Source organism: Aquarana catesbeiana, linkage group LG04 (genome assembly GCF_042186555.1).
Source record: "Aquarana catesbeiana isolate 2022-GZ linkage group LG04, ASM4218655v1, whole genome shotgun sequence".
Classification (NCBI taxonomy): domain Eukaryota; kingdom Metazoa; phylum Chordata; class Amphibia; order Anura; family Ranidae; genus Aquarana; species Aquarana catesbeiana.
This window is the reverse complement of record NC_133327.1, coordinates 622,377,007-622,401,843: the sequence shown is the minus strand read 5'-3', so window position 1 is coordinate 622,401,843 and position 24,837 is coordinate 622,377,007. Positions and strand designations below refer to the sequence as shown.

General features: G+C 45.0%; 1 protein-coding gene across 2 annotated transcripts in view; it reads left to right on the top strand.

The window, feature by feature from the left end:
* The window catches only part of EPHX1 (epoxide hydrolase 1), a 104,312-nt gene extending 84,733 nt beyond the window's left edge, over positions 1 to 19,579 (top strand). For both annotated transcript variants that reach the window (XM_073628317.1, XM_073628318.1), the window contains 3 exons: positions 13,540 to 13,648; positions 16,377 to 16,502; positions 19,072 to 19,579. In XM_073628317.1, coding sequence (XP_073484418.1) covers positions 13,540 to 13,648; positions 16,377 to 16,502; positions 19,072 to 19,273 — 437 coding nt within the window. In that variant the 3' untranslated portion in view covers positions 19,274 to 19,579. The remainder of the gene's footprint in view (positions 1 to 13,539; positions 13,649 to 16,376; positions 16,503 to 19,071) is intronic.
* Positions 19,580 to 24,837: the final 5,258 nt, after the last annotated feature.

Genomic DNA, 24,837 nt, shown 5'->3' with positions numbered 1-24,837 from the left:
ACTAGCAATATGCCTTTGAACTTTCTAAGGAATATGAGCATTCCAGGAGTTGATTCCCTAGCCAAACCACACCACCCCCTCTCTCCTTGTAACATAATAGCTCTTCCTAGAAGTGTTTAATCACTGTCTGTGCTGGCCCAGCTCCTCTGCCCCTCCCATATCTTTTTTTTATATAGCAGCCAGGTTAGGAGAAAAGAGGCATACTATAAAGTGTCACTTTTGTATGCACAGGCTGCTGAATCCACATCCAAGATGGTAGTGTCAGCAGAAGTCAAAGGCTTTAAATGTCTACGCAAGGGAGGCTAATAATCCCTAAATGCACATTGAGAAGATATTGAGGAGATAATTGTTGGAATGAGTGTGGTCTGACAACAGGGTCCATTTCAAATTAGCATTGCCAAGTGCTGAAAACAAATGTATGGACAAAACCACCTGACCGAGGTTCCAACCTTTCCCCGTACCACCCAAAAAGAAATCATGAGATTTTGGCTGGTGCTGGCCTTGAACACAATTTACACTTAGCTAAAATAGCCTTGTAGCCATGGATTTTGCCTGGTAAAGGGTGCGGGACGTTCAAATGTAATCATACGTGTTTGGAGGAGACATCTAAGCGGAAGGAGACACTTTCTGTAAATTTCAGCGAATAAATGGAGCATCCTAATGGATTGAGATAAAGTGGGAAAAATACCATCCAGCTGTCCTTTTCTCAGTAATCGGAGAAACAAAGGATCTTACATCAATATTACGATGCATTGAGCAATGACTCATATCTGGCATAAATTATTACCGTCAGTTCACACAAATGCCTTTAAATGCATTTTATACCAGGAAGCCCATTATATGGGATCACGCTGATTAGCATGCGTGCCTGTGAATCATATCCCAGTAATAATTCAATTAAAACTTCTAAAGGGATTAAGAATGAATTTTGAAGTCTAGCTTGTCTTCTCCACATTTTAAAGAGACACTGGGGAAAATATGTATTTTAAAGTGTATATAAACCCTAAAGATGAACTTTCCTATTTTGCTCCGCTTTGGTCTATATAATACACCATCTAAAGGGTTTTGTTATATCTGTTCAATGAGTGCAAAAAATAACGGTTGATCATGCCAGGAATCCAGTGCTTTCCTGTATACTCTGCAGTGTTATTTTAAAGTGGTTGTACAGCCTTAAGGTTTTTCACCTTAATGCATTCTATGCACTAAGGTGAAAAACCTTCTGTGCTGAAGCTCCCAGACCCCCTCTTTTTCTTACCTGAGCCCAATTCGATCCAGCGATGTGCACAAGCGCAGCTGTCGCTCTCCTCATTGGACAGATTGATAGCAACAGGAGGTGTTGCTGTGACATGGGAGGGGGGGGTCATGGCCGAGTCCTGCTGTCTGTGTCAATGCAACGGGACTTGGGAGCGAGCCTGCATGGGTGCCCCCATGGAAAGCGGATTTCCGTGGGGGCACCTGATGAAGAGGAGGAGCCAGAAGCGCCGGGGGGGTCCTAGAAGAAGAGGATCAGGGCTCTTTTTGCAAAACCATTGCACAGAGCAAGTAAGTATAGGCGTGTTTGTTGTTTGTCTTTTTAACAAAAGTTAAAAAAATATTTCCAACCGCTTTAAAGCTGAACTCCAGCCTTACCTTCAGTCTTGCACTATTGTACAGGCTCCTCTCCTGTACTTAAATTGTACTGTAAGCTACTTAGAAGCTACAGCAAGTCATATAGGGTCCACCCCATTTGTTACTGGAAAACATCCAGCATCATCTAGGCCTTTTCTGCCCGGCCTTACTGTCTCTGACCCTCCTCTTTCATTCATTGGATTCCAGTTCTTTCAACCATGGAACATTACACGTGGACGTTACCTAGGGAGGTCTGTGTGCAAATGCAGTCTACCTGGGAAGGCCCACTCCTCCAGACTAACACCCACTAAGCATCCACTGCTTGCATCAGGGCTGAGGGCTTTTAAAGTGTTACCTATATTTTACTTGTTTAAAGACAAATAGCCCGCCTCCCCCTCTTAGAAGAACCAAGTTTTTATATTTACAACGCCACCTCTGGCTATCCTACATTCCTCGCTCTGTCTTGCTTTTATCGTAAAGCATCCTACATGGTAATTTGGCACTGGATCTCTATGTGGGCACCAGCTAACCCGTCCTGTGTGGGCACACACCCCGAGGTGGCATATGTTCATTCTGTCAGTGAATCCATCTTTAAAATAGGTCAGGTGTTTTACATTATGCAAAGCATCTGAAGGATGCACTGTCTGTGATGCCCATGACAACCAAACAGTTTTTTTTTCAGTTTCTATGTTACATTAAGGCTGGGTTCACACTGGTGCGACACGACAGCCGTCCTACTTTGGATCCGACTTTGCCCTGCGACATGAAGCCGGCATGTGTCCGACTTTCAATGAACGGGGATCCGACTTGGATCCCCGCCAATGCCCGGCACTGTGTTTGGTATGAATCTTTAGGGGGAACTCCGCGCCAAATTTTAAATAAAAAACCGGCATGGGTTCCCCCTCCAAGAGCATACCAGGCCCTTGGGTCTGGTATGGACCTTGAGGTGAACCCCCTACGCCGATAAAAACGGCGTGGGGGTCCCCCCCAATCCATACCAGACCCTTATCCGAGCACGCAGCCCGGCCGGACAGGAATGGGGGTGGGGACGAGCGAGCGCCCCCCCCCTCCTGAACCGTACCAGGCCGCATGCCCTCAACATGGGGGGTTGGTGCCTTGGGGGAGGGGGCGCGCTGCGGCCCCCCACCCCAAAGCACCTTGTCCCCATGTTGATGAGGACAAGGGCCTCTTCCCGACAACCCTGGCCGTTGGTTGTCGGGGTCTGCGGGCGGAGGGCTTATCGGAATCCAGGAGCCCCCTTTAATAAGGGGGCCCCCAGATCCCGGCCCCCCACCCTATGTGAATGAATATGGGGTACATGGTACCCCTACCCATTCACCTAGGGAAGTGTCAATAAAAAAAACCACAGTACACAGGTTTCAAAATTAATTTATTGGGCAGCTCCGGTATCTTCTTCCGACTTCTCCCGGTGTTCCGCCTCTTCTCCCGGGCCCCGCCGCTATCTTCTTCCAGCTCTATTGCCAGCGAGGGGCCCGGTCTGCTGCCGCTGTCTTGTCGCCGCTGTCTCGCCGCTTCTTCTCTTCATCTCTTCTTCCGATGTTGACACGATGCTCTCCCCGGCTGGAATGCTCTCTGTGCGCTCTGCTCTGACTTATATAGGCGGTGACCCCGCCCCCTTATGCCGTCACAGTCTCTGGGCATGCTGGGACTGTGACAGCATAAGGGGGCGTGGTCATCGGGTGATGACCACGCCCCCTAAAACGTCACAGTCCCAGCATGCCCAGGGACTGTGACGGCATAAGGGGGCGGGGTCACCGCCTATATAAGTCAGAGCAGAGCGCACAGAGAGCATTCCAGCCGGGGAGAGCATCGTGTCAACATCGGAAGAAGAGATGAAGAGAAGAAGCGGCGAGACAGCGGCGACAAGACAGCGGCAGCAGACCGGGCCCCTCGCTGGCAATAGAGCTGGAAGAAGATAGCGGCGGGGCCCGGGAGAAGAGGCGGAACACCGGGAGAAGTCGGAAGAAGATACCGGAGCTGCCCAATAAATTAATTTTGAAACCTGTGTACTGTGGTTTTTTTTTATTGACACTTCCCTAGGTGAATGGGTAGGGGTACCATGTACCCCATACTCATTCACATAGGGTGGGGGGCCGGGATCTGGGGGCCCCCTTATTAAAGGGGGCTCCTGGATTCCGATAAGCCCTCCGCCCGCAGACCCCGACAACCAACGGCCAGGGTTGTCGGGAAGAGGCCCTTGTCCTCATCAACATGGGGACAAGGTGCTTTGGGGTGGGGGGCCGCAGCGCGCCCCCTCCCCCAAGGCACCAACCCCCCATGTTGAGGGCATGCGGCCTGGTACGGTTCAGGAGGGGGGGGGCGCTCGCTCGTCCCCACCCCCATTCCTGTCCGGCCGGGCTGCGTGCTCGGATAAGGGTCTGGTATGGATTGGGGGGGACCCCCACGCCGTTTTTATCGGCGTAGGGGGTTCTCCTCAAGGTCCATACCAGACCCAAGGGCCTGGTATGCTCTTGGAGGGGGAACCCATGCCGGTTTTTTATTTAAAATTTGGCGCGGAGTTCCCCCTCAAGAACATCTGAGCACAAGTCGCGTGCCGAAGTCGGATCATGCAAGACGGCAATCCGACTTTGATCCGACTTCAATGATAGTCAATAGGCTGAAGTAGGATCAAAGTCGGACCAAAGTAGTACAGGGAGCATTTCTAAAGTCGGAACGACTTGTGTCGGACCAGTTAGGACGGCTCCCATAGGGAAACATTAAATTTCACACGTCATGCGACATGAGCTCCCAATGTCGGAGCGTTTGTCGGACCAGTGTGAACCCAGCCTTAAGGAGTGACAGATGAAGCATTGGGGTTGATTTACTAAAACTGGAGAACACAAAATCTGTTGCAGCTGTGCATAGAAACCCATCAGCTTCTAAACTCAGCTTGTTCAATTAAGCTTTGACAATAAAACCTGGAAGCTATTTGGTTTCTATATAGAGCTGCAGCAGACTTTGCACTCTCCAGTTTTAGTAAATAACCCCCATTCTGTTTTGCACAATGCCTTCTTTAGTGAATTGTCTAACTATTTTTTTTACATTTACAAATATAAAATATTTTGTGTTGATATTACATAGAGTTAGGTCCATATGTATTTGGACACAGGCACAATTTTAGTTTTTTTCAGGCATTTACCACAACATATTCAAACTATTGTTATATAATGGATATGGGCTGAAAGTGCACACTCTCAGGTTTAATTTGCGGGTATGTACATCCAAATCGGAGGAAGGGTTTAGGAATTACAACTCTTAAAAATAGCCATCCCCCCCTTTTTTCAAGGGACCAAAAGTAATTAGACAATTGGATCAAAAGCTGTTTCATGGCCAGGTGTGGGCTACTCCTTCGTTATTTCTTCATCAATTAAGCAGGTAAAAGGTCTGGAGTTGATTGTGTGGTATTTGCATTTGGACTCTACTGCTGTGAACCTACATCATGCGTTCAAAGGAGCTGTCCATGCAAGTGAAACAGGTCATTGTTATGCCCCGTACACACGGTCGGATTTTTCTATGGAAAATGTCCGATCAGAGCGTGTTGTCGGAAATTCCGACTGTGTGTGGGCTCCATCAGACATTTTCCATCGGATTTTTTGACACACAAAGTTTGAGAGCAGGATATAAGATTTTCCGACAACAAAATCCGTTGTCGGAAATTCCGATCGTGTGTACACAAATCCGACGGACAAAGTGCCACACATGCTCAGAATGAATAAAGAGATGAAAGCTATTGGCCACTGCCCCGTTTATAGTCCCGACGTACGTGTTTTACGTCACCGCGTTTAGAACGATCGGATCTTCCGACAACTTTGTGTGACCGTGTGTATGCAAGACAAGTTTGAGCCAACATCCTTCGGAAAAAATCCTAGGATTTTGTTGTCGGAATGTCCTAACAAAGTACGACCGTGTGTACGGGGCATAAGGCTTCAAAAACAAAACAAATCTATCAGAGAGATAGCAGCAGCATTAGGAGTGGCCAAATCAACAGTTTGGTACATTCTGAGTAAAGAAGAACGCACTGGTGAGTTCAGCAAAATTAAAAGGCCTGGCCGTCGGTGAAAGACAACAGTGGTGGATGATCGCAGGATCCTCTCTATGGTAAAGAAAAGCCCATTCACAACATCCAGACAAGTGAAGGACACTCTCCAGGAGGTGGGCGTATCATTGTCAATGTCTACAATCAAAAGAAGACTTCACAAGAGCAAATACAGAGGGTTCACCACAAGGTGAAAACTATTCATAAGCATGAAAAATAGAAAAGTCAGATTAGACTTTGCGAAAAAAAATCTAAAAAAGCCAGACCAGTTCTGGAAAAGCATTCTTTGGATGGATGAAACTAAGATTAATCTGTACCAGAATGACAGGAAGAAAAAAGTGTGGAGAAGGCTTGGAAGAGCTCATGATCCAGAGCACACAACGTCATCTGTAAAACATGGTGGAGGCAGTGTGATGGCATGGGCATGCATGGCTTCCAGTGGCACTGGGTCAATGGTGTTTATTGATGATGTGACAGAAGCAGCTGGATGAATTCTGCAGTGTTTAGAGATATACTCTCAGCCCAGATTCAGCCCAGTGCAGCAAAGTTGATTGGACGGCACTTCACAGTACAGATAGACAATGATCCAAAACACACTGCAAAACAACCCAGGAGCTTTTGAAGGAATAGAGATGGAATATTCTGCAATGGCCCAGTCAATAACCTGATTTCAGCCCAACTGAGCATGAATTTCACTCGCTGAAGGCAAAAATAAAGGCAGAAAGACCCACAAACAAAGAACAACTGAAGACAGCTGCAGTTAGAGCCTGGCAAAGCGTCAGAAAGAAGGAAGCCCAGTCTTTGGCAATGTCCATGGGTTCCAGACTTCAGGCAGTCATTACCAGTAAAGGATTCTCAACAAAATATAAAAAAAATTAACATTTTATTTACTGTATGATTATATTTGAACCCCTGAAAATGGGGGGACTGTGTATAAAAATGGTTGAAGTTCCTAAAATGTGTACTTGATATTTATGTTCAACCCCTTGAATTAAAGCTGAAAGTCTGCGCTTCACATTCATTTAGATTGTTTTGTTGTGAAAATTGTGCCTGTGTCCAAATATATATGGACCTAACTGAATATAATGGCAACACTAGGTGTCAACTTTATGAGAAAGCAACTAACTGGGGATATTTTAAAAAAAAAATCAAAATTACAATAAAATAATAAAACCCCATTAAAGTCACAGAAGTGAATGTATTGTGGATATAACTGTGCAGTGTAAAGATCGGACCCATCGCACTTTGTAGTCAGCAATCAGTAACAGACCTGGTCAGGCCGTATTCTTTTGCAACACAAATCTGTATCAGATCACTAGCATTGAGAGCTGAGGCTGTTACTGAGCTCTGCCAGCATAGAAAATTGCAGCGTGAGTGCACTAAATGTTTTAATTGGGAGGAAAAAAGTATTTTTGGTCATTTCAGTGAAAAAAAATCTGTCACAATTCATAACCTGTGGGTTTCGGAACTATGAGGAGATAATAAAAAGCACGAGATTTTATTTGGACTGTAATATTTAAAGGACTTAATGTATTAAAAAAAAGTTGTACTTACATATTTGTGACATTGAGGCTGGGTTCACACTGTGTGCGGATGCAGCTTACAACAGGGGTCCGGTGCGTATTTATCACATTAAAAAGAACACAGATCCTTAAGATACTACCCCTATATACTAAATCAAAAAATGTGTGTGTGTGTGTATATATATATATCTCTGAACACCGAGGGTATTCCAGTGAAGGGGGGGGGGGGGGCTGATTTCGCTCAATCACCTCTAATGTCAATCAAAAATAAATAAACTCGCTGGATCAAACAGAACCATATTTATTTTTTTTGTATCAAAATTTTGAAAGAGAAGAAAGTACATCATGCTAAAATGGTACCACACAATACAAACTACATTTATGCTAAAAAGATTGTATATCCACCTCATATATCAAGAAACCATTAAACCTGACTCAACAGGGGTGTGATGTATGCGAAGAACTATACCCCCTGACTCCTCAGAGTCCAAGTGTGGGGGAGGGGGGACATGTAGCCAGTGGACCTAAGAGATTAAGTTCCAGGGACGCTCTTGTGAATGACCAGGGTTGATGTGGATGGTACGGAATTGCAATATAAACACTGTATAAGAACAATGTCCCATATATCCACGGATGTGCTAAAGCTCAAGATCTAGAAATTCCAACTGTGTATTCCAACATCTTTAAAGCATCTATGATGGCCCAAGTAGAGGAAAGGGTACAGTGGTCCAGAGGAGGTAAAATTCCAGGCTTGTGAAATATGTCTGTATGTGGAGACCCAATGTAGGTTATATGCAAATGTCATCTATGATAACAGATACCCGGAAAACCTCCCTCGCACTGTAAAAGTTGTCCAGCTAAAAGCAGGAAACAAAGATGGTTGGCCTGTCCATATGTTCCATATCAAACATCAGATTATTGGAATGTATGCACAGTTCTTTGTAGAAAACTTCACAAGGGAAAGTCAAAAGTCCATTAAGATGGTATACTTATCAGGTCTTGCTGCCTGTGACTTGGATCTTAACCCATATGCAGGTCATCCAGCATGGAGCTCTCCCATCTCTGTGTAGGTCCCAGGTGGGTCGTGAATTGGGGGTGGATAAGCCGGACCCGTGCCTGACCGGTTTCACCAGTCTCTGCCGACTGCTTCGGAGGCTAAAAATAGAGTGAGGTCTCTTGAGGGGTCCAGTGCGTCCCTGTTCTCCATTTCAGGGACAAATCGGGCCCGAATTTTTGCCAGAATTCGGACCTGAACCGGAGCCAAAGACGCACAGGACTCTTGTGCAATCCGCACCATGGCCGCCCCGGAGCCGTGTGAACTGGCTCCATGGAGAGCAAGTCACAGTCTCCTGTCATGTGAATTGGATGCGGAGAAACCTGTGGGAAGGGGAAGGGTCCTCTGCGTCTTTGGCTCAGTTTCAGGTCCGAATTCAAGCAAAAATTCAGGCCTGATTCTCCCCTGAAAGAAGAACAGGGACACGCCGGACCCCATGTTGTGAGCCCCTCTGCACATAGTGTGAACCCGGTCTTAAACACAGATTGGTTGATATTAAGGGGTGTCGCGCTCATACCATAGCGCCAACACCATCCTACAGTGTTTGAACAAGATAGGATAGATCCATACTGTGTCAGGGGCGGATCCAGGGGGGGGCAACGGGGCAATTGCCCCCTCCGAGAAATGCGGGTGTGTCAGAGAGCCGGCAGGCGGCTCCGTAAGTGACAGAGCCGGCGAGCGGCTCCGTAAGTGAAAGAGCCGCCGGGCGGCTCCGCAGGAGAGAGACAGCGGGCTGGCCCAGCGACTCAGTTGGTGAGATGTGCCGGCGCCGCTCGATGTGTGAGCGGGCTGCTGGCCAATCAGGGAGCCTACGGGCGGGGGAGCAGAGAGATGACATCATCTCTCACCGCCCGGCGCCCGCTCTGCATCCCTGCAGTTCCCCCCTCACCATGCAGGCAGCTGCGGCAGCAGAGAGATTAAATCATCTCTCTGCTGCCTGTCTCTGGGACACAAGAGACCACCTTAGCAGGTGGCAAGTGACAATCTTCATCTGGTGACAGGCGACCTGGCAAGTGACAATCCGCAACATGTGGCAGGCGACGTGGCAAGTGACAATCTGCATCTGGTGACAGGCGACGTGGCAAGTGACAATCCGCAACATGTGGCAGGAGACGTGGCAAGTGACAATCTTTATCTGGTGACAGGTGACCTGGCAAGTGACCATCCGCAACATGTGGCAGGCGACGTGGCAAGTGACAACCTTTATCTGGTGACAAGCGACGTGGCAAGTGACAATCCGCAACATGTGGCAGGCGACGTGGCAAGTGACAATCTGCATCTGGTGACAAGCGACGTGGCAAGTGACAATCCGCAACATGTGGCAGGTGACGTGGCAAATGACAACCTGCATCTGGTGACAAGCGACGTGGCAAGTGACAATCCGCAACATGTGGCAGGTGACGTGGCAAGTGACAATCTGCATCTGATGACAGGTGACGTGGCAAGTGACAATCTGCATCTGATGACAGGTGACGTGGCAACTGACACACTTGGGGCTCCCACTGATTCTGCATTATGGTGAGTTAAACTATTTAATTTTTTATAACAATGTAATAATAGTAATAATGCGTTCAATCATCCTGACACCATAACAACCATGGTGCCTTGATGATTGAAGCGCCAACACCAGCCATTTCCCCGATAGATGTACCCCAAAAAAATATATTTTCTGGCAGTGCCCCTCCCGAGACTAGACTCTGGATCCGCCCCTGTACTGTGTATGTCCAATAATAATCCTGCCCTCTGTAAGCTGTAGGGAACAGCTACGTCTATTTGAGCAGGCACCATTTTTGCAGACTTCGGCTGTTCAGTTTTGGTGATCTGTTGGGCCTTATAGTCTTGTTTCCCCGTTCTTAGCTAGAGGTGAGGATTCCATCCTGGCTTTCTTCTGCAGTAACCCAGCTTCTTCAAAGTCTGACTTGTGAGTTTGGATATAGCCTTCTAGACCCTGGAGACCACAGTGCATGTAAATCCCAGGAGGTCGGCGATCTCTAAGATGCTGCAGTCACCACATCTGGTACTAACTATTATTCAACATTCAAAGTCATCTAGATCAGGCCTCTTCCCCCTTCTAATGTTTGAACAGCAACTGAATCATATCTGCATGCTTTATGGATTAGGTTACAGCCACATAATTCCATATTTGGCTATTTGTGTTATGAAGCAAGCATTTCCTGTTAATTTTTGTCATACATGGAATTTATTACTTTTTATTTTGGTCCAAGCTACAAATTTTTTTTTTTAAGTACGGTAATTGTAAAACGCAGGAACGCCTTCCTTATTGGGTAGCTCAGTGTTTGACAGCAACTTCAGTCTACATTAAAATAAGAGACTCCTCTGCAGTACCCAAGAAAGAGATCTTAAAGTTTCACTTCTGTCCTGCACAGTTGTACAGGCTCCTCTTCTGTACTGAAATTGCTTTCTCTGATTTAACCACAAACTGTAATCTTTTTACATTGTGCAATAGATGCTGTAGCAAGTCAAATAGAGCCCACTTCATTTCCCGAAGGGAGGAAGTCCACTATCATCTAGTTCTTTCCTCCCCAGCCAGACTTTCCCTGACCCATCCCTTTTTTTTATTGAATTTCAGTTTTTTCAATCATGGGGGATCAGCATCACATGTGGCATGTCTGCATGCAAAGACAGCCTGCCAAGCAACATCCACATTTCCAGACTCACATCCACCCATCAATGCATTAAGATATTTGCACAACTCCTCCCAAAAGCCATCCCACTGCTTGCATCAAGGCTGAGAGGAGTACTGAGGAAGGGTGCTGTAATGTTTTCAGGAAGCTATGTACAACCCTGCTGGCCCTTCCCACTAACTATGATCTGTTTGTATTGCATAGAGAAGCACAGGGACCCAGTGATCATGTCTCAGGGTATAAAATAAGGTTTGTAATAAAACAGCTTTTATTTTCAATTTCAATAGCAGTTGATGAGGGGGGAACTGGACCAGGGAAGGCAAAAATAATCAGAATAAACTTCATTTTTAATAAAGGCTTTTTAACAAAACTGAAAATCTGTTGGTTATTGGGACTTTGATCTCTTCATTGAATGACATCTGCTTACATTTTAAGCCAATTATTAATGAAGTAACAGGGCATGGAGCCAAGTCACTGGTTGGCTACGTGTGTACATATAGTATCTGTATGTGCTTGTCTGCACCTACTCATAATCTGCTCTACAAACCACCACAAAGCTATTTTAAAAATATGTGCCTAACTTGCTCCTACCTACTTTAAAGCCAAAATTACTTGAGGATGAAGATGAGCTATGAAAAGGCACAAAACGAAGACAATTATTGTATACCTTGTAAGAGACCCTGTCACCAGATCAGTCATTTTACCAACATTTTCCATAAAATATGTGCATTTAATGTATTTATGCCAGTTATTTACCTGTAAAAGCCACCCTCGAGTTGACATCCAAAAGCCCTGAGACTGCTGCTTGGCACCGCCATCTTGGATGTGATGTCAGCACCCCCAGCAGACTCAGAGCTGTCACCCAGGGGACCCTCCATAGTATTCCCAATCACTCCTCCCCTGGAATTTACATAAAAGGGTATGTAGGAAGGGTGAAGGAGATGGGCCAGCATAGACAAGAGGGCTATGTTATGAAAGGAGAGGCTGTGCTAGGAAAGTACTCTCCTGGAGTATCCAAATTTTCTAGCAAGTTTAAAGACACATTGCAGGTGGATACAAAAAACTATTTTGGAAAGAAAAATGCTACGAGTAAGCATTCAAAACACTTGATTTTTCTGTGCTTTTATCTGCTATTTTTTTTTTAATGACTGGTTCTCTTTAATAGTACAAAGTCCCGTGCTGGAATGTAAATCAACTAGAGGCACACAGGGCACTCTAATTAAATAACAATAAAGATTGGCACATGGGACTTTGAATTTGCATTTTCTAAAATGTCCTGTAATCTTTTCAAAATGACACCACGATAATTGAGGCTCCTTTACAATTTCGGTCAGTTATGTCCCATTCCCAAGCCAGGGTCCCATCCTATACATGGAACACATTCACTGTACAAACATTTCAGTCCCTCTCCCCAGGAACAGTTAAGCCTAGTACCCATGGGCCGAATGTCGGCCGGTATCGGCTGGTTGAATAGAAACCGGCCAACATTTGGCCTGTGTGTATGGTAGCTGGTCCGTCAGAATCCGGCCAGCCGACTTCTGTTGGAGGCTCATGACCAAAAAAGGTCTGCCGATCGGCTCCTGATCAGCGTTTCCAGCCAATGCCTGAGAGCACTGACCAGAGTGTTCTGGTGAGGGGGCCGCCCCCTGTCAGAACACAACAGATCAGCAGAGCAGATCGCTGTACTAACACGGATTGTTAGTACAGCGCCTCTGACCTGGGCTGTATTGAACAAAAAAAAATTGTTGTGTGTACGAAGCTTTAATCTCACCCACATCCTGCCACGGGCCGCCCAGGTGTTCCCACCCAGACCCTACCCACTTACTGGAGTTGCCCGGCTTTTAATTATGCAGGGGCGACCCCCTGTAGCTCCTGATCACCGTAATTAATGTCTTTATGAGTTATGCATGCGCAGTAAGGCCCCTTTCACACGGGACGGATCCGTGATGATCCGCCCCGTGAACATCGGCTTGCTCAGCGCGGGATTGCTCCGTTGATCCCCGCTGAGCCGGCGGATGACAGGGCGGTCCCTGCACACTGTGCAGGGACCGCCCTGTCAGATCTCCGCTCTCCCCTATGGGGGGATCGGATGAACACAGACCGTCTCTCTGTGTTCATCCGATCCGCTCTGCAGACGGATAGAAAAATAGGATTTTCCTCCGTCTGCAGAATCGGACCATAGCGGGGACGAATAATATCGGGGGTCAGCGGATGTTCATCCGCTGACTCCCAATATTCCATAGGGATGCATGTATGTCCGTATTTCATCCCAAAACGGATGGATGAAATACGGACATACGGTCCGCACGTGTGAAAGGGGCCTAACCCAAGTAAGAGTAACACTGTGATCCTGGGTCATGGCCGGAGACACAGCCTCATAGGGACTGAGATCCAAGATGTGAGATTGTGCTGGCAAATCGAGGACAGGATAGAGAGAAAAACTCTGATGAATAGGCTAATCTGCAGGTAATACAAACCATACAGACAGTATCCCCCTTGACAGTTTAAATTTTACCCAGACATATGATAGAAAGTTTCTATCAGAGACATAGAGGATAAACAGGTATATTGGTGAAAGTTGTATTCAGTCATTCCTGAAAACGTTCTCAGTAGTGGAGTTATGTCCTAAAATCGAATGTTTCTGTTTTGCAGGCTGTGGACTAAATAATTCCCCCGTTGGTATGGCATCATACATTCTAGAGAAATTCTCCACTTGGACAGACCCTGATTTTCGTGACCACGAGGATGGAGGTCTGGAGAGGTACATATGGAAAAGCCAACGTTTGTGGGAGGAGCCAAGAGAAAACAGGGAGGAAGGAATTCACCCCTAATTGCACAGCTCGCTGATCTTTAGACTGGCCCCTTTTTTAAGATTTTAAAGTGATTGTAAAGTCAGAAGGTTTTTTTTATCTTAAAGCGGAGTTCCACCAAACGAAAGACCACCTCTCCACCCCTCGTTTTTGGATATTAAAATACATTTTTTTTCTTCTATTGTACCCTTTTATGAAGTACATAGTGTACTTCCAATCCATCCAGTCCGCGGCCTAAGACGTCATATCCTTTTGTGCGGCGAGGCCCCCCCGCTGTCTTTTGGGACCTGTGTGAGTCCCAGAAGACAGCTGGCCATTCACAAAGCGCCGAGCAACGCTGCTGCAAGGCTCCACTGCCGTTTTCCCTTAGTTAGAATGGCGGCGCCTGCACCCTATCCCATGGGCGGATCGGCCTCGGGGGGCCGACATTGCGGGCTCCCTGGAGAGGTGAGTGTCCTTATCAAAGTCAGCAGCTACAGTGTTTATAGCTGCTGACTCTTAAAAAAAAAATAATTTGTGGGTGGAACACCGCTTTATTGCATTCTATGGCATCAGACTGTATAAAAAACGGGCATGATTCTGTGATTGACATCACTGCATGGGGTCAGGAATACGTCCAGAAATTACTGTCTGTGAACATAGTTTGCTGTGACATCAAAAAATGCAAGTAAAAGCTCCGTCATGCAAAGAAAAAGCCATATCTGAACATGATTCAGGAAAGCTCTGGGCCAAAGCTCCTTTAAAATGGTCTGTTGCAAAGTGGAAAGCCATTCTGTGGTCAGACGAATCAAACTTTGACTTTTTTTCGGCAACCATGGGAGCCGCGTCCTCCGGACTATAGAAGAGAGGGACCTTCCGGCCTGTTATCAGCGCTCAGTTCAAAAGCCTGAACCTCTGATGGTATAGAGGTGTAATAATGCGTGTGGAATGGGCAGCTTGCACATCTAAAAAGGCACCATCAATGCTGAAAGATAGATCCAGGTTTTAGAGCAGCATATACTCCTGCAAGAATGGGACAACATTTCTCTCCTCAAACTCCAGTAATGGATGATACACCATGATAAACATGGCCCTGTCCTGGGGTTGTACTTTGCCAGTTTTTGTTGTCCTGTCCCAACTTTTTTGAGACATGTTGCTGGCATCAATTTCAAAATGACCTTATTTTTTTCTTAAAGTCGTATATTTTCTCAGTTTAAAGATTTTACATGTTTTCTATTGTGAATACAATATGAGTTTTTGAGATTTACAAATCATTGCATTCCGTTTCATGTAGATGTTACACAACGTCGCAACTTTTATGGCATTGGGGTTGTATATCTAAACATGTATACAGCCATATTCGATCATTACATATGCAGGCTCTGCTTCCTAACTGTGCTTTTGGTGATTTTCTCATCATGATAAGTCTACCAGACAGGATCTGTGATGAAGTGCATCCAGCCACAATCACTGCAGGTAATTGCTGGCTGTGCAATCTGTGGCAGCTGACAGCCTGTCATGGCACTGTATGGGCTCTGCGGCTATCCACACACAGCTGTCATTCCCAGCTGTAGGAATCAGTAGATTCTTGTTGCTGGGATTGGCAGCATGGCTAAACACTCGTGTGAATACAGGCTAACCATATGTTCCATTGCCTGTCATTCAAACGTGATAAAAATTGCTTGAACATTGCTACCTGTATGATCTGCTTAAAGCCTACTACACATGATTAGGTAATCAGACAAAAAAAAACATTTTGTTAGTACACAGCTTTCGAGAGCCGATCACGACAGTTCATGCGAAATTATCCGAAGGGACAAACACAAAAATGTTTTTGGTAAGATAACAGAACAAACAATTTTTGTTTAATCAGTACAGTATTCATTCCTAAAAAATCAAGTGATCAAGACCGCACATGCTTGGAAACAAAAGTATACATTACAATACATCATCGGGGGGGATTTGTATTCTGTCTTACAAGAATTTTTTTTTAAACTCTAGTAACCTATTCATTTTCGATGTGAAACTAGCATGCAAAAAAAAAACAGACAATCATTCGTAATATGTTCTTATTGTGTGTGCTTTATGCAGGCCATACATGGAGCGAATTTCATAGTGATCTCCCGCTAGGGGGAGGGGGGGAGAGAGTGATTATCACTAGCGGTTATACCAGCCACTATCGATAATTGCATGTAAAATCCAGCAGGCTGGTTGTACCCATCACGCCAGTTCATCTGATATAAATCAGATCGGACAAGCACTAAAAATAGTGAAGTGACAGCCAAGCCGGGGGACGCGCCTGGCTGCACATTTGATGGGCATAACTGGCTGCATATACTGGACACAAGTGGCTGCATATGATGGGCACAGTGGTTGCGTTTGATGGGCACAAGTGGCTGCATATGATGGGCACAGTGGCTGCATTTGATGGGCACAGTGGCTGCATTTGATGGGCACAGTGGCTGCATTTGATGGGCACAGTGACAATGGCTGCAATTGATGCTGAGGTTCAGTATTTTTCAGTTTGTTTGCACCCCCCCAAAAATTTTGAGCACCAGCCGCCACTGTTAGGCTCTATGTTGACCTGCATAAACCCTGTGCAAGTCCATCCAATCACTTTATATTGGTATGTGTCACACCCAGTTCTGCTCAGTCTGACAATCTGAACTCATTCTTACCCCTTGTTCTCCTGTGTTCCAGGAAATTCACTTTGGACGAACTTCTGACCAATGTCATGATTTATTGGCTCTCCGGCTCCATTGTCTCCTCCATGAGGTTCTACAAGGAAAACCTGGGAAAAGGAATTGGCCAGGCCAAACATGAAAAGTATGTGAATGGGTAGAGTTAGTAGAAGAAAATGTATATAAATCATCCCAATTTAGGTGAACCTTGCTTAATGTACTTTTTATGGTAAGTGCAGCATGCTAAGTAGATGAGTGTGCACGCTTGGAACACTTCTGGGTATTTCATAGCTCACAGAGGTCACGGTGCACAGACAATGCCTTCATCTACTTTTATTTCCAGGAGGACAGAGCCATCTTTGTGTCATCCATCATCAGCATCTACATTCCAGACTGAGATGCTGGCTCACAGTTATGTATACCCTGGTGCTTGTAAAAGTATTGGCTGTGTGCACAATTGTCTGACACAGATTAGCCCCTGTTATAGCCTCTCACCTTGTGACTTCTGCTACAAAGTTACAAGGTGCAGCCTGATCACTGGGAGGGGGGAGACTGAGGAAATGCTTCCTCTTGCCTGCAACAGACTGATAAAGTAATCTCACCCTAGGCAGAGGAGCTTAATTACTGTTTTTTTTGTGATAAAAGGTGGAGTTTTATTTTAGATAAATATATTTTAGTTATATATTGTGACATATCAGGAATTTATTCATGCAGATTAAACTTTAAATGGCAGAGGGCCCTTTCACACTTTTTTCATACTTTTTTCTTCAATATACTAACCTGCAATTCAGGTTTGGGCAAGCTTAGTCTCTCCCTATGCTGAGGAACTATGAATGGCAGACTGGCATATCCCCAGATTTCTGAAATAGGAAAGGACAACGCATTGTAGTACAAAGTTTGTAGGCAAAGGTCACACCCTTGCCACGCTCCCATTACACAGGCTATGGAGAATTACACCAAAAAATGTTTTGATTATTCTGACAAGTACTCTTTTATCTACCACAACTTTATACTTCCGTTTCAAAATAACAAATGCAATCATTTAAGGCTGAACTCTAGGTTGATATAACAGACACAAATGAATGCAGCTTTGTAAATAATAATGCTTCATTAACCACTTCTGGACCGGCTCACGTCGATATACGTCGGCACTTTGAAGAGGGATATCTGTGTCATGGAAGCAGATAGCTGCCATAACCCCGGTATCCTCTTCTTCAGTGAGCGGTCCGGTTTCCAATAATAGTGGTCTCTCCGGTGCCCTCCACCGCTTACTGGAGCCGTCGGTAGCGGCGGAGGCGATCAGGTCCTCTCCCTGGCTTGTTATGGAGACAAGTGAGGGGAAGATGGTCCCCACCCGTATCCATACCATTGCAAAGTGGAAGCAGCATCAAAACGTCACTTCCGCCCATAGCACTTAAAGCAGCATTTATTTATTTTCTTTTAATTATATTTTATTTTTTTATTTTTTTTATTGCATTTTTGAGTAAATATGAGATCTGAGGTCTTTTTGACCCCAGATCTTATATTTAAGAGGTCCTGTCATGCTTCTTTTCTATTACAAGGGATGTTTACATTCCTTGTAATAGGAATAAAAGTGACACAATTTAAAAAAAAAAAAGAACAGTGTAAAAAGGTAAAATTTATCGGAAAAAAGAAAAAATTAAACGCGCCTTGTCCCGCCGAGCTCGTGTGTAGAAGCAAACGCATACGTGAGCAGCGCCCACATATGAAAATGGTGTTCAAACCACACACATGAGTTATCGCCGTGATCAGTAGAGCGAAAGCAATAATTCTAGCCCTAGACCTCCTCTGTAACTCAAAACATGCAACCTGTAGAATTTTTGGGTATTATATTTTGTTTGTATGCACTAAAATTTCCTTTAAGACCCCTTTCACACTGGGGCGCATTGCAAGCTCTACAGTGCTAAAAATAGCGCATGCAAAGCACCCTGAAAGAGCCGCTGCTGTGTCTCCAATGTGAAAGCCCCAAGGGCTTTCACACTGGAGCGGTGCGCTGGCAGGACGGTAAAAAAAGTCCTGCTAGCAGCATCTTTTGAGCGGTGAAAGAGCGGTGTATACACTGCTTCTTCACAGCTCCTGCCCGTTGAAATCAGTGGGGCAGCGCGGCTATACTGCCAGCATAGCGCTGCTGCAGCAGTGCTTTGCGGTGGTTTTAACCCTTTCTCGGCCGCTAGCGGGGCGCTTTTACCACCCTGCTAGCAGCCGAAAAAGGGTACCCCCGCAAATACGACGGTAAAGTGCCACTAAATATAGCGCCGCTTTACCGCCGACGCTGCCTCGCCCCAGTGTGAAAGGGGCCTTAGTGTAATTTTTTCTTAAAATTGCATTTGATAAACATCTGCGCAAATATCAAGCAACATAGAAAAGTGTAACTTCAACCATTGTATTCTCCAGGGTTTCTGCTTTCAGTATATATATAATTGTTTGAGGTTTTAAAGTAATTTCTAGCAAAAAATGCAGATTTTAACGTGTGCAAAAAAAATTTAAAAAATTCCCTGGTAGAAAAGTGGTTATGTTATTGCAGAGATTTATTGCTGAGACTTGTAGTTCTTCGGCGAGTGAGGTGCACAAGGCTATCTGTTGTAAAATTGTCTCCATAACTCATAAGTGCTTTTCATAAGGCAGATTGTGGCTTTTTACAGTTCACTGAATGCTCCCCCCCCCTTTCTTTCTCTTCTACTAATGTCTTGCAGAGTCCCCGTCATGGTCCCCACAGGCATCGCCATGTTCCCCAACGATCTGTTGCTTTGTCCTCTCCTGTGGGCCAAGCAGAAGTACGTCAACATCGTCTCTTTTAATCACATGCCCCGAGGGGGCCACTTTGCTGCCTTTGAAGAGCCAGAAATTCTGGCAAAAGATATCCAACAATTTGTAGCAAAAATGGAACGAAAATAACTGTCCTAAATAATGCAAAAGAGGAGACCGAGTGCAAAGAGGACCTGTTTTATAACCTGCAACCGTTTCTTTCTTACTATTGAGTGCTATTTTTTTAAGAAATTATAGTGAAAATATTATAGTCATCCTGTAGTAGATTGTATCTTATACCAATATATCAACATTATTACAATCTGCTTGCTATTTCTGGGTAATATATGTATGAAAATCGTAGGCTTATTTCTTGTTTTTTCTGTTTTTATAATTGAATGACTTTTGAATAAATGTTTACTAGTACTTTAAAGTACTTTAAACTTAATCACTAAATTGCATAAGTTTTAATGTGTAAATGTAATTTCAGTAGTTGTTTTTAATCTTTTTACATATGCAGCTTCCATTAAAATAAAACCTGGTGATCCTGCCATGAAGATCTTTGTTCAGGCACTTCTGTTATAGGGTGACAGTGCACTGTCCCTGACTCCCAGTTGTGCTCCTGTGTTGTCACGTTGTTATATGTGCCCCTGGTGGGCGAAGTGATGGCGTTGAATTATTTCTGGCCACAAGCCCAGAGTTGGGATTTAGGCTAGGTTCACACTAGCCTGTACTGTGCATTCCAGTTGCGGATGTGGGAATCGCATTGATTCCCGCACCTGCAACCACCCGCAGCCAAATCGCACTGCTCTTGCAAGACACGTGAGAGCTGCCATTCAGAATGAATGGCACCCCCTCACATCTCTGCCCACAGCACGATCGTGGGTCTGGGAACCGCAGGGAAACCGCATGGTCAAAGACACCATGCAGTTTTCCTGAAACTGCATTTTTAAAAAGGTGCATGCACCTTTTTTGTGCGGTTTACACGGAAAAGCAGCCCATTCAAATGAATGGGCCTGCCGTTCCCGAGCAAACGCAGGACACATGGTCTGCACTAGTTTAAACCTTGCCTTAAAGTTGCAGACTTTTTTTTTACATTAATGGAACTCTATGCCAATATCAATGTATGTTAGATTCTGCCCATATAGACTGCTTCGGTCACAGAGGACCTTATTGTATCTAGTGTCCATTCTGTTTAGAGCCAGAATCAGCACTTGAATAAGTCAACATGCAAATATTTTAAGGGTTGTAATCCAGCTTATAAAGTGTATAAAAGTGTTATTATGTGCTGCAAAGCACTTGTGACTATTTACACTGTATCACATTGGACATCTTGTATTAGACATATTGGAGGTGATTTACTAAAGACAAAAAAATGTGCACTTTGCAAGTGCAGTTGCACTAATTTCCCCCAAAGTTTTTAGTACTGTAAATGTGGTAAAGCATTGTTGATTTCCATCATATATTCATGTGCAAGCAAAAATGCTTTTTTTTTTTTTCCTTGCACCTGATTGAGTAGTCTTTACAAACTGAAGTTTTACCACATTGACATTTACTAAGAAAAAAAGAGTGCAACTGCACTTCCAAAGTGAACAGTCTATTTGCCTTTAGTAAATCCACCCTAGAGATGCACCGAAATTTCAGCCACCGAAACATTTTGATGTAAAATGATGTTATTGGCGTTCGGCCAAAAAGAGAAAAAGGTGTCGATAATGGCACCAAAATCAGTTATAACTCTATAGGCTTTAAGATTGTCACCTGTGGAAAATTTTGGGTATAAGGCCTCTTTCACACGGGCCAGTAATTTTACCGCAAATTCACAGCGATTTTTGCCTCAATTTTACCATGATTTTACTGTGCTTATGGTGTGTTTTTCATAGGTCATGTGACTCAAAAACCGCATCAAAAAGTAACACGGGTGCGTTAATGATGCGTTCTTGCTGTGTTTTTAATGCATTTGAACTGGGAGGTGTGTTTTTTTAACTGACCAGAATGCAGCAAGCAGCATTTTTGACACCACAATGGAAGCCCAACGGACCAGTGTGCAGACATACACAGAATTTAAAGGGATACATTTTTCTTGAGCTTTATTTGCGCTAAAGATTCCAACGATAAATTCATATTCATTTAAATTGATGATTTTAATTTAAAAAGTTGAATGTAATACAATTATATATAAAAAATATAAATATTTTTTAAAAACTGTCATTTTCAGTTTCGGTTTTCGGCCAAGTGCATCCTGCATTTTCGATTTTGGCACCAAAATTTCCATTTGGTGCACTCTAATCCACCCTATTGTAAATGTTTTTAAATTGTGCCTAAATTTACCTAAAAAACTTCACAGTGGAAGCCTTTACTGAAAGGAATAAGGTGGCTGCTATGCCAATCATCCTCTGAAAATGTCAACTGCCTGGACAGTGTGGGGTCATTTACCACTTTGGCGGCCCTGCAAGGATGTAAACAGAGCTGTTGACCCAGGATTCTCATCCAGGCAGGTTGAGGGGCTCCAGGGGACTATTGTCATTCAGAGGAAATTGGCTTTTCAGTTTCCTCAAATTTCGTAGTGATCTGGAAGGGATGAAATTTCCTGGGCCTGGTTTTTGGAACCACTAGCACACTAATTGGGCCGGTGTGTGTGTACTGGGCTTTTTGTAGAAATCTATACATGGTGCTGGTCTCCACCCCAGTAGACAGAGGAAGTCTGACAGAAATCAGGAAGGTTCCCCCTAAGAGAGAGGTGGGAGCCAGAGCAGCAAAGGACTACCAGGTGTATGAATTGAACTTGTGTGTGAAGACAGTAAGAGACAGAGAAGGGCCTAAAGCAGGCATAACTAAATGGCGGAACGCAGTGCGCATCCAGACCGACTCGCTGTCCTGTCCAGACCGCCGCAGTCCTCTATAGAAGCCTGTTGTGCCCTGCAGCCGTCATTGCTGTCATCCTCGTAGTCTGCAGCGGAAGGCAGGTCTGTTCTGGATGGAGGGTTTGCTTCCCCAGTTCACAGGCAGGTGATTGGTTGTGAGGGAGGTCCTAGCAACCAATCACCAGCTTGCAGCTCTTGCCCTCTGTCCAGACCCACTATGCCTCCCAATCTCCCCCCTGTCTGTCTAAGGTAGGATGGGGGGGTGGGAGGAGGGATTAATGTGAAGAAAAGTTGTTTAAGACAGTAATAGGAGGCTGAGGACAGTAAGGATGAGCTTAGGACAGTTATGGGGGGGGGGGCTGCGGACAATTATGGGGGGCTGTGGACAGTAATTAGGAAGCTTAGAACAGTTTTGGGGGGAGCTAATGACAGTAATGGGGGGGCTGAAGACAGTTATGGGGGGCTGAAGACAATTATGGGGGGCTGAGGACAAAAAGAGGGGGCTAAGGACAATTATGGGGGCTGAGGACAATTGTGGGGGGGGGGGGGGGGGCTGTGGACAGTAATTAGGAAGCTTGGGACAGTTTTGGGGGGAGCTGATGACAGTAATGGGGTGGGGCTGAAGACAGTAATGGGGGGCTGAGGGCCTGTGAGAAGGGCAGGGAAAGAAGTCCATGAACCCCATTTTTTAGAATTGCGCTGCACCAAGCCGCATGTGCCATAGCTGGCGATGTGTTGGGGTGCCTTTAAGAATCAATGGTCAAGAAAAGCCCTTAAAAAAGAAGTAATAAGTGAGTGGCTGAGTCCTTCAAGCTCTACGAATTGAAGCAAGTTCTCATATATGGTGGAGGATGCAATTGGCAGAATTGGAGTTCCCTGCAAAAGAAGTAAGTTAATATGTTATATGAACTGTGTTTTGTGCATGAAATAGCACAATGTGTGTCTGCAAGTGAGGATAACCTGCAAGAGGGGAGAAACTAGCAGAGACAGTGCTCCATTTTGTTGCTGGCCTGTGCAAAAGTGTTGGGGGGTGACTGCGAGGATGAGGCACTCAAAGAGAATGGACATTACTATATGGCAAAAGAGTCATTGTTTTTCTGAGGATGCTGTGGAGTGGTGCCAAGACCTGCTGGCAGCAGTAACCCCATATAAAGGGTAAGGGAATGCTGTTGCCCCTGGCAATGCTGGTGCAAGTAGACCAGTTATTGATGTGCAGAGTCGTCAGCTTGCCAGATAATGCAACGTGGGAGCCCCTGTCAAAACACTGGTGAGAGGTGAGAATGTTTGCGGTGCGGAGAGTGAGGGCATGCTGTTTCCAAGTGCCCTTTGTCCTAGCCTACAGTGCCGAGTATCCAATGAAATAGCACTGCTACCCCAAAATAGCCCTTAATGATAAATAGGATGAGATAGAGATTCATGTGCTTGAATGTCCCCAGTACTTAGGCATCCAAACATCCAATCAAAGAGAAAAAAATCCGGCACCACGATGTCTACAAAAAAAAAAACCTATACGATTTTATTAAATCCATCCAATAAAAGGAATCAATACCGCTAGTTATTGATGCATTTCGGCCTCTTACATAGGCCTTAGTCATAATGTGCCGAGTAACATGGCTGGGCAGAGATGAAGGTCTCACACTACTTGATGCTGAAAGGCCAAAGTGCCCCCCACCCTCCTCCAAACCCGCTGAAGTGCCCAAGGCTTCAGCCTCTTTTGTCCATCCTTGGACCCAGCTTAAATATAGTAGAAAACACCTGTTGTAATACCTGAGGTGGTGAGTGGTTGATGCATTGGCTTGAAGTGTCCTAGCACCCAAGCAAACATATAGACGAAAGAAAGCTGGCGGCTCGATCTTCTGCAATGAATGAGTTTATTAATTCAGGTGTAGTACAAAATAATACAGGGATTACGTGTTTCGATGTGTAGCCTTAATCTACAGCCAGCTATGATTAAGGCTACACAGCAAAACGCGAAAGCCCCGTATTATTTTGTACTACACTTGGATTAATAAACTCATTCATTGCAGAAGATCGAACTGCCAGCTTTCGTTCGCCTATAACCCTGTGCCTGGCCTTCTTTTGCTTCAGTACTTTCAGAGACTGGCCTGGAACAACCAGGAATATCCAAGTAAAGTCTGGCAGTCCTGTCTGGCATCACAGCCTTTGCAGAAAGAAATTCTGGCCACCTCCTAGGTCCAACTGTACATGTGCACTGCTTGCACCATTTCAGTGCCTGAAGCTGTACTCATCTGGTTGGCTGGGGGCCCCCATGAATATGGACCAACTATGCCTACAAGGGCCATGCTGCACCACACAGGGCCGCACAGAAAAAAAAAAAAACTTAAAGTATTTTGGTAGGTGGCTGCCTCTGCCGAGTAAAGAACATTTAAAAGACAGCTTCACTAGAAGTCACGTTGTCCTTTAAGCATGAATATCACATGGTGCTTATACTAATGTTATAAGGTTAATGCAGAGCAGAATGTTTTCCTCTTGTAATGACCATTTAAGGGAAAACTGAATGTTAATTATAAACAGAGTATATTTCCCCTTTAATGTAATCACTGACCTGGTCTCCAGCTTGGCAATGCACCAGCCTGCAAACGTCTAAACACATGCAGAACGATGATTAAATTCCGAGTTCTTTATACAGCACAGCTCAAATTACCCTTCAAATGTTTGATCTAATCCTCTACTCTTTTGTCAAATCCTGCATGCCATTCTCTGTAATGCATTAAGAGCGAAACTAGTTTTAATCTTAAAGGAAACCTCTCCCAAGAGAATACAGGGACTGCTGATCTCCCCCTGAAAATACTAAATGTTGGCTGTCTCTGGTCACTGATCTGGCACAAGCAT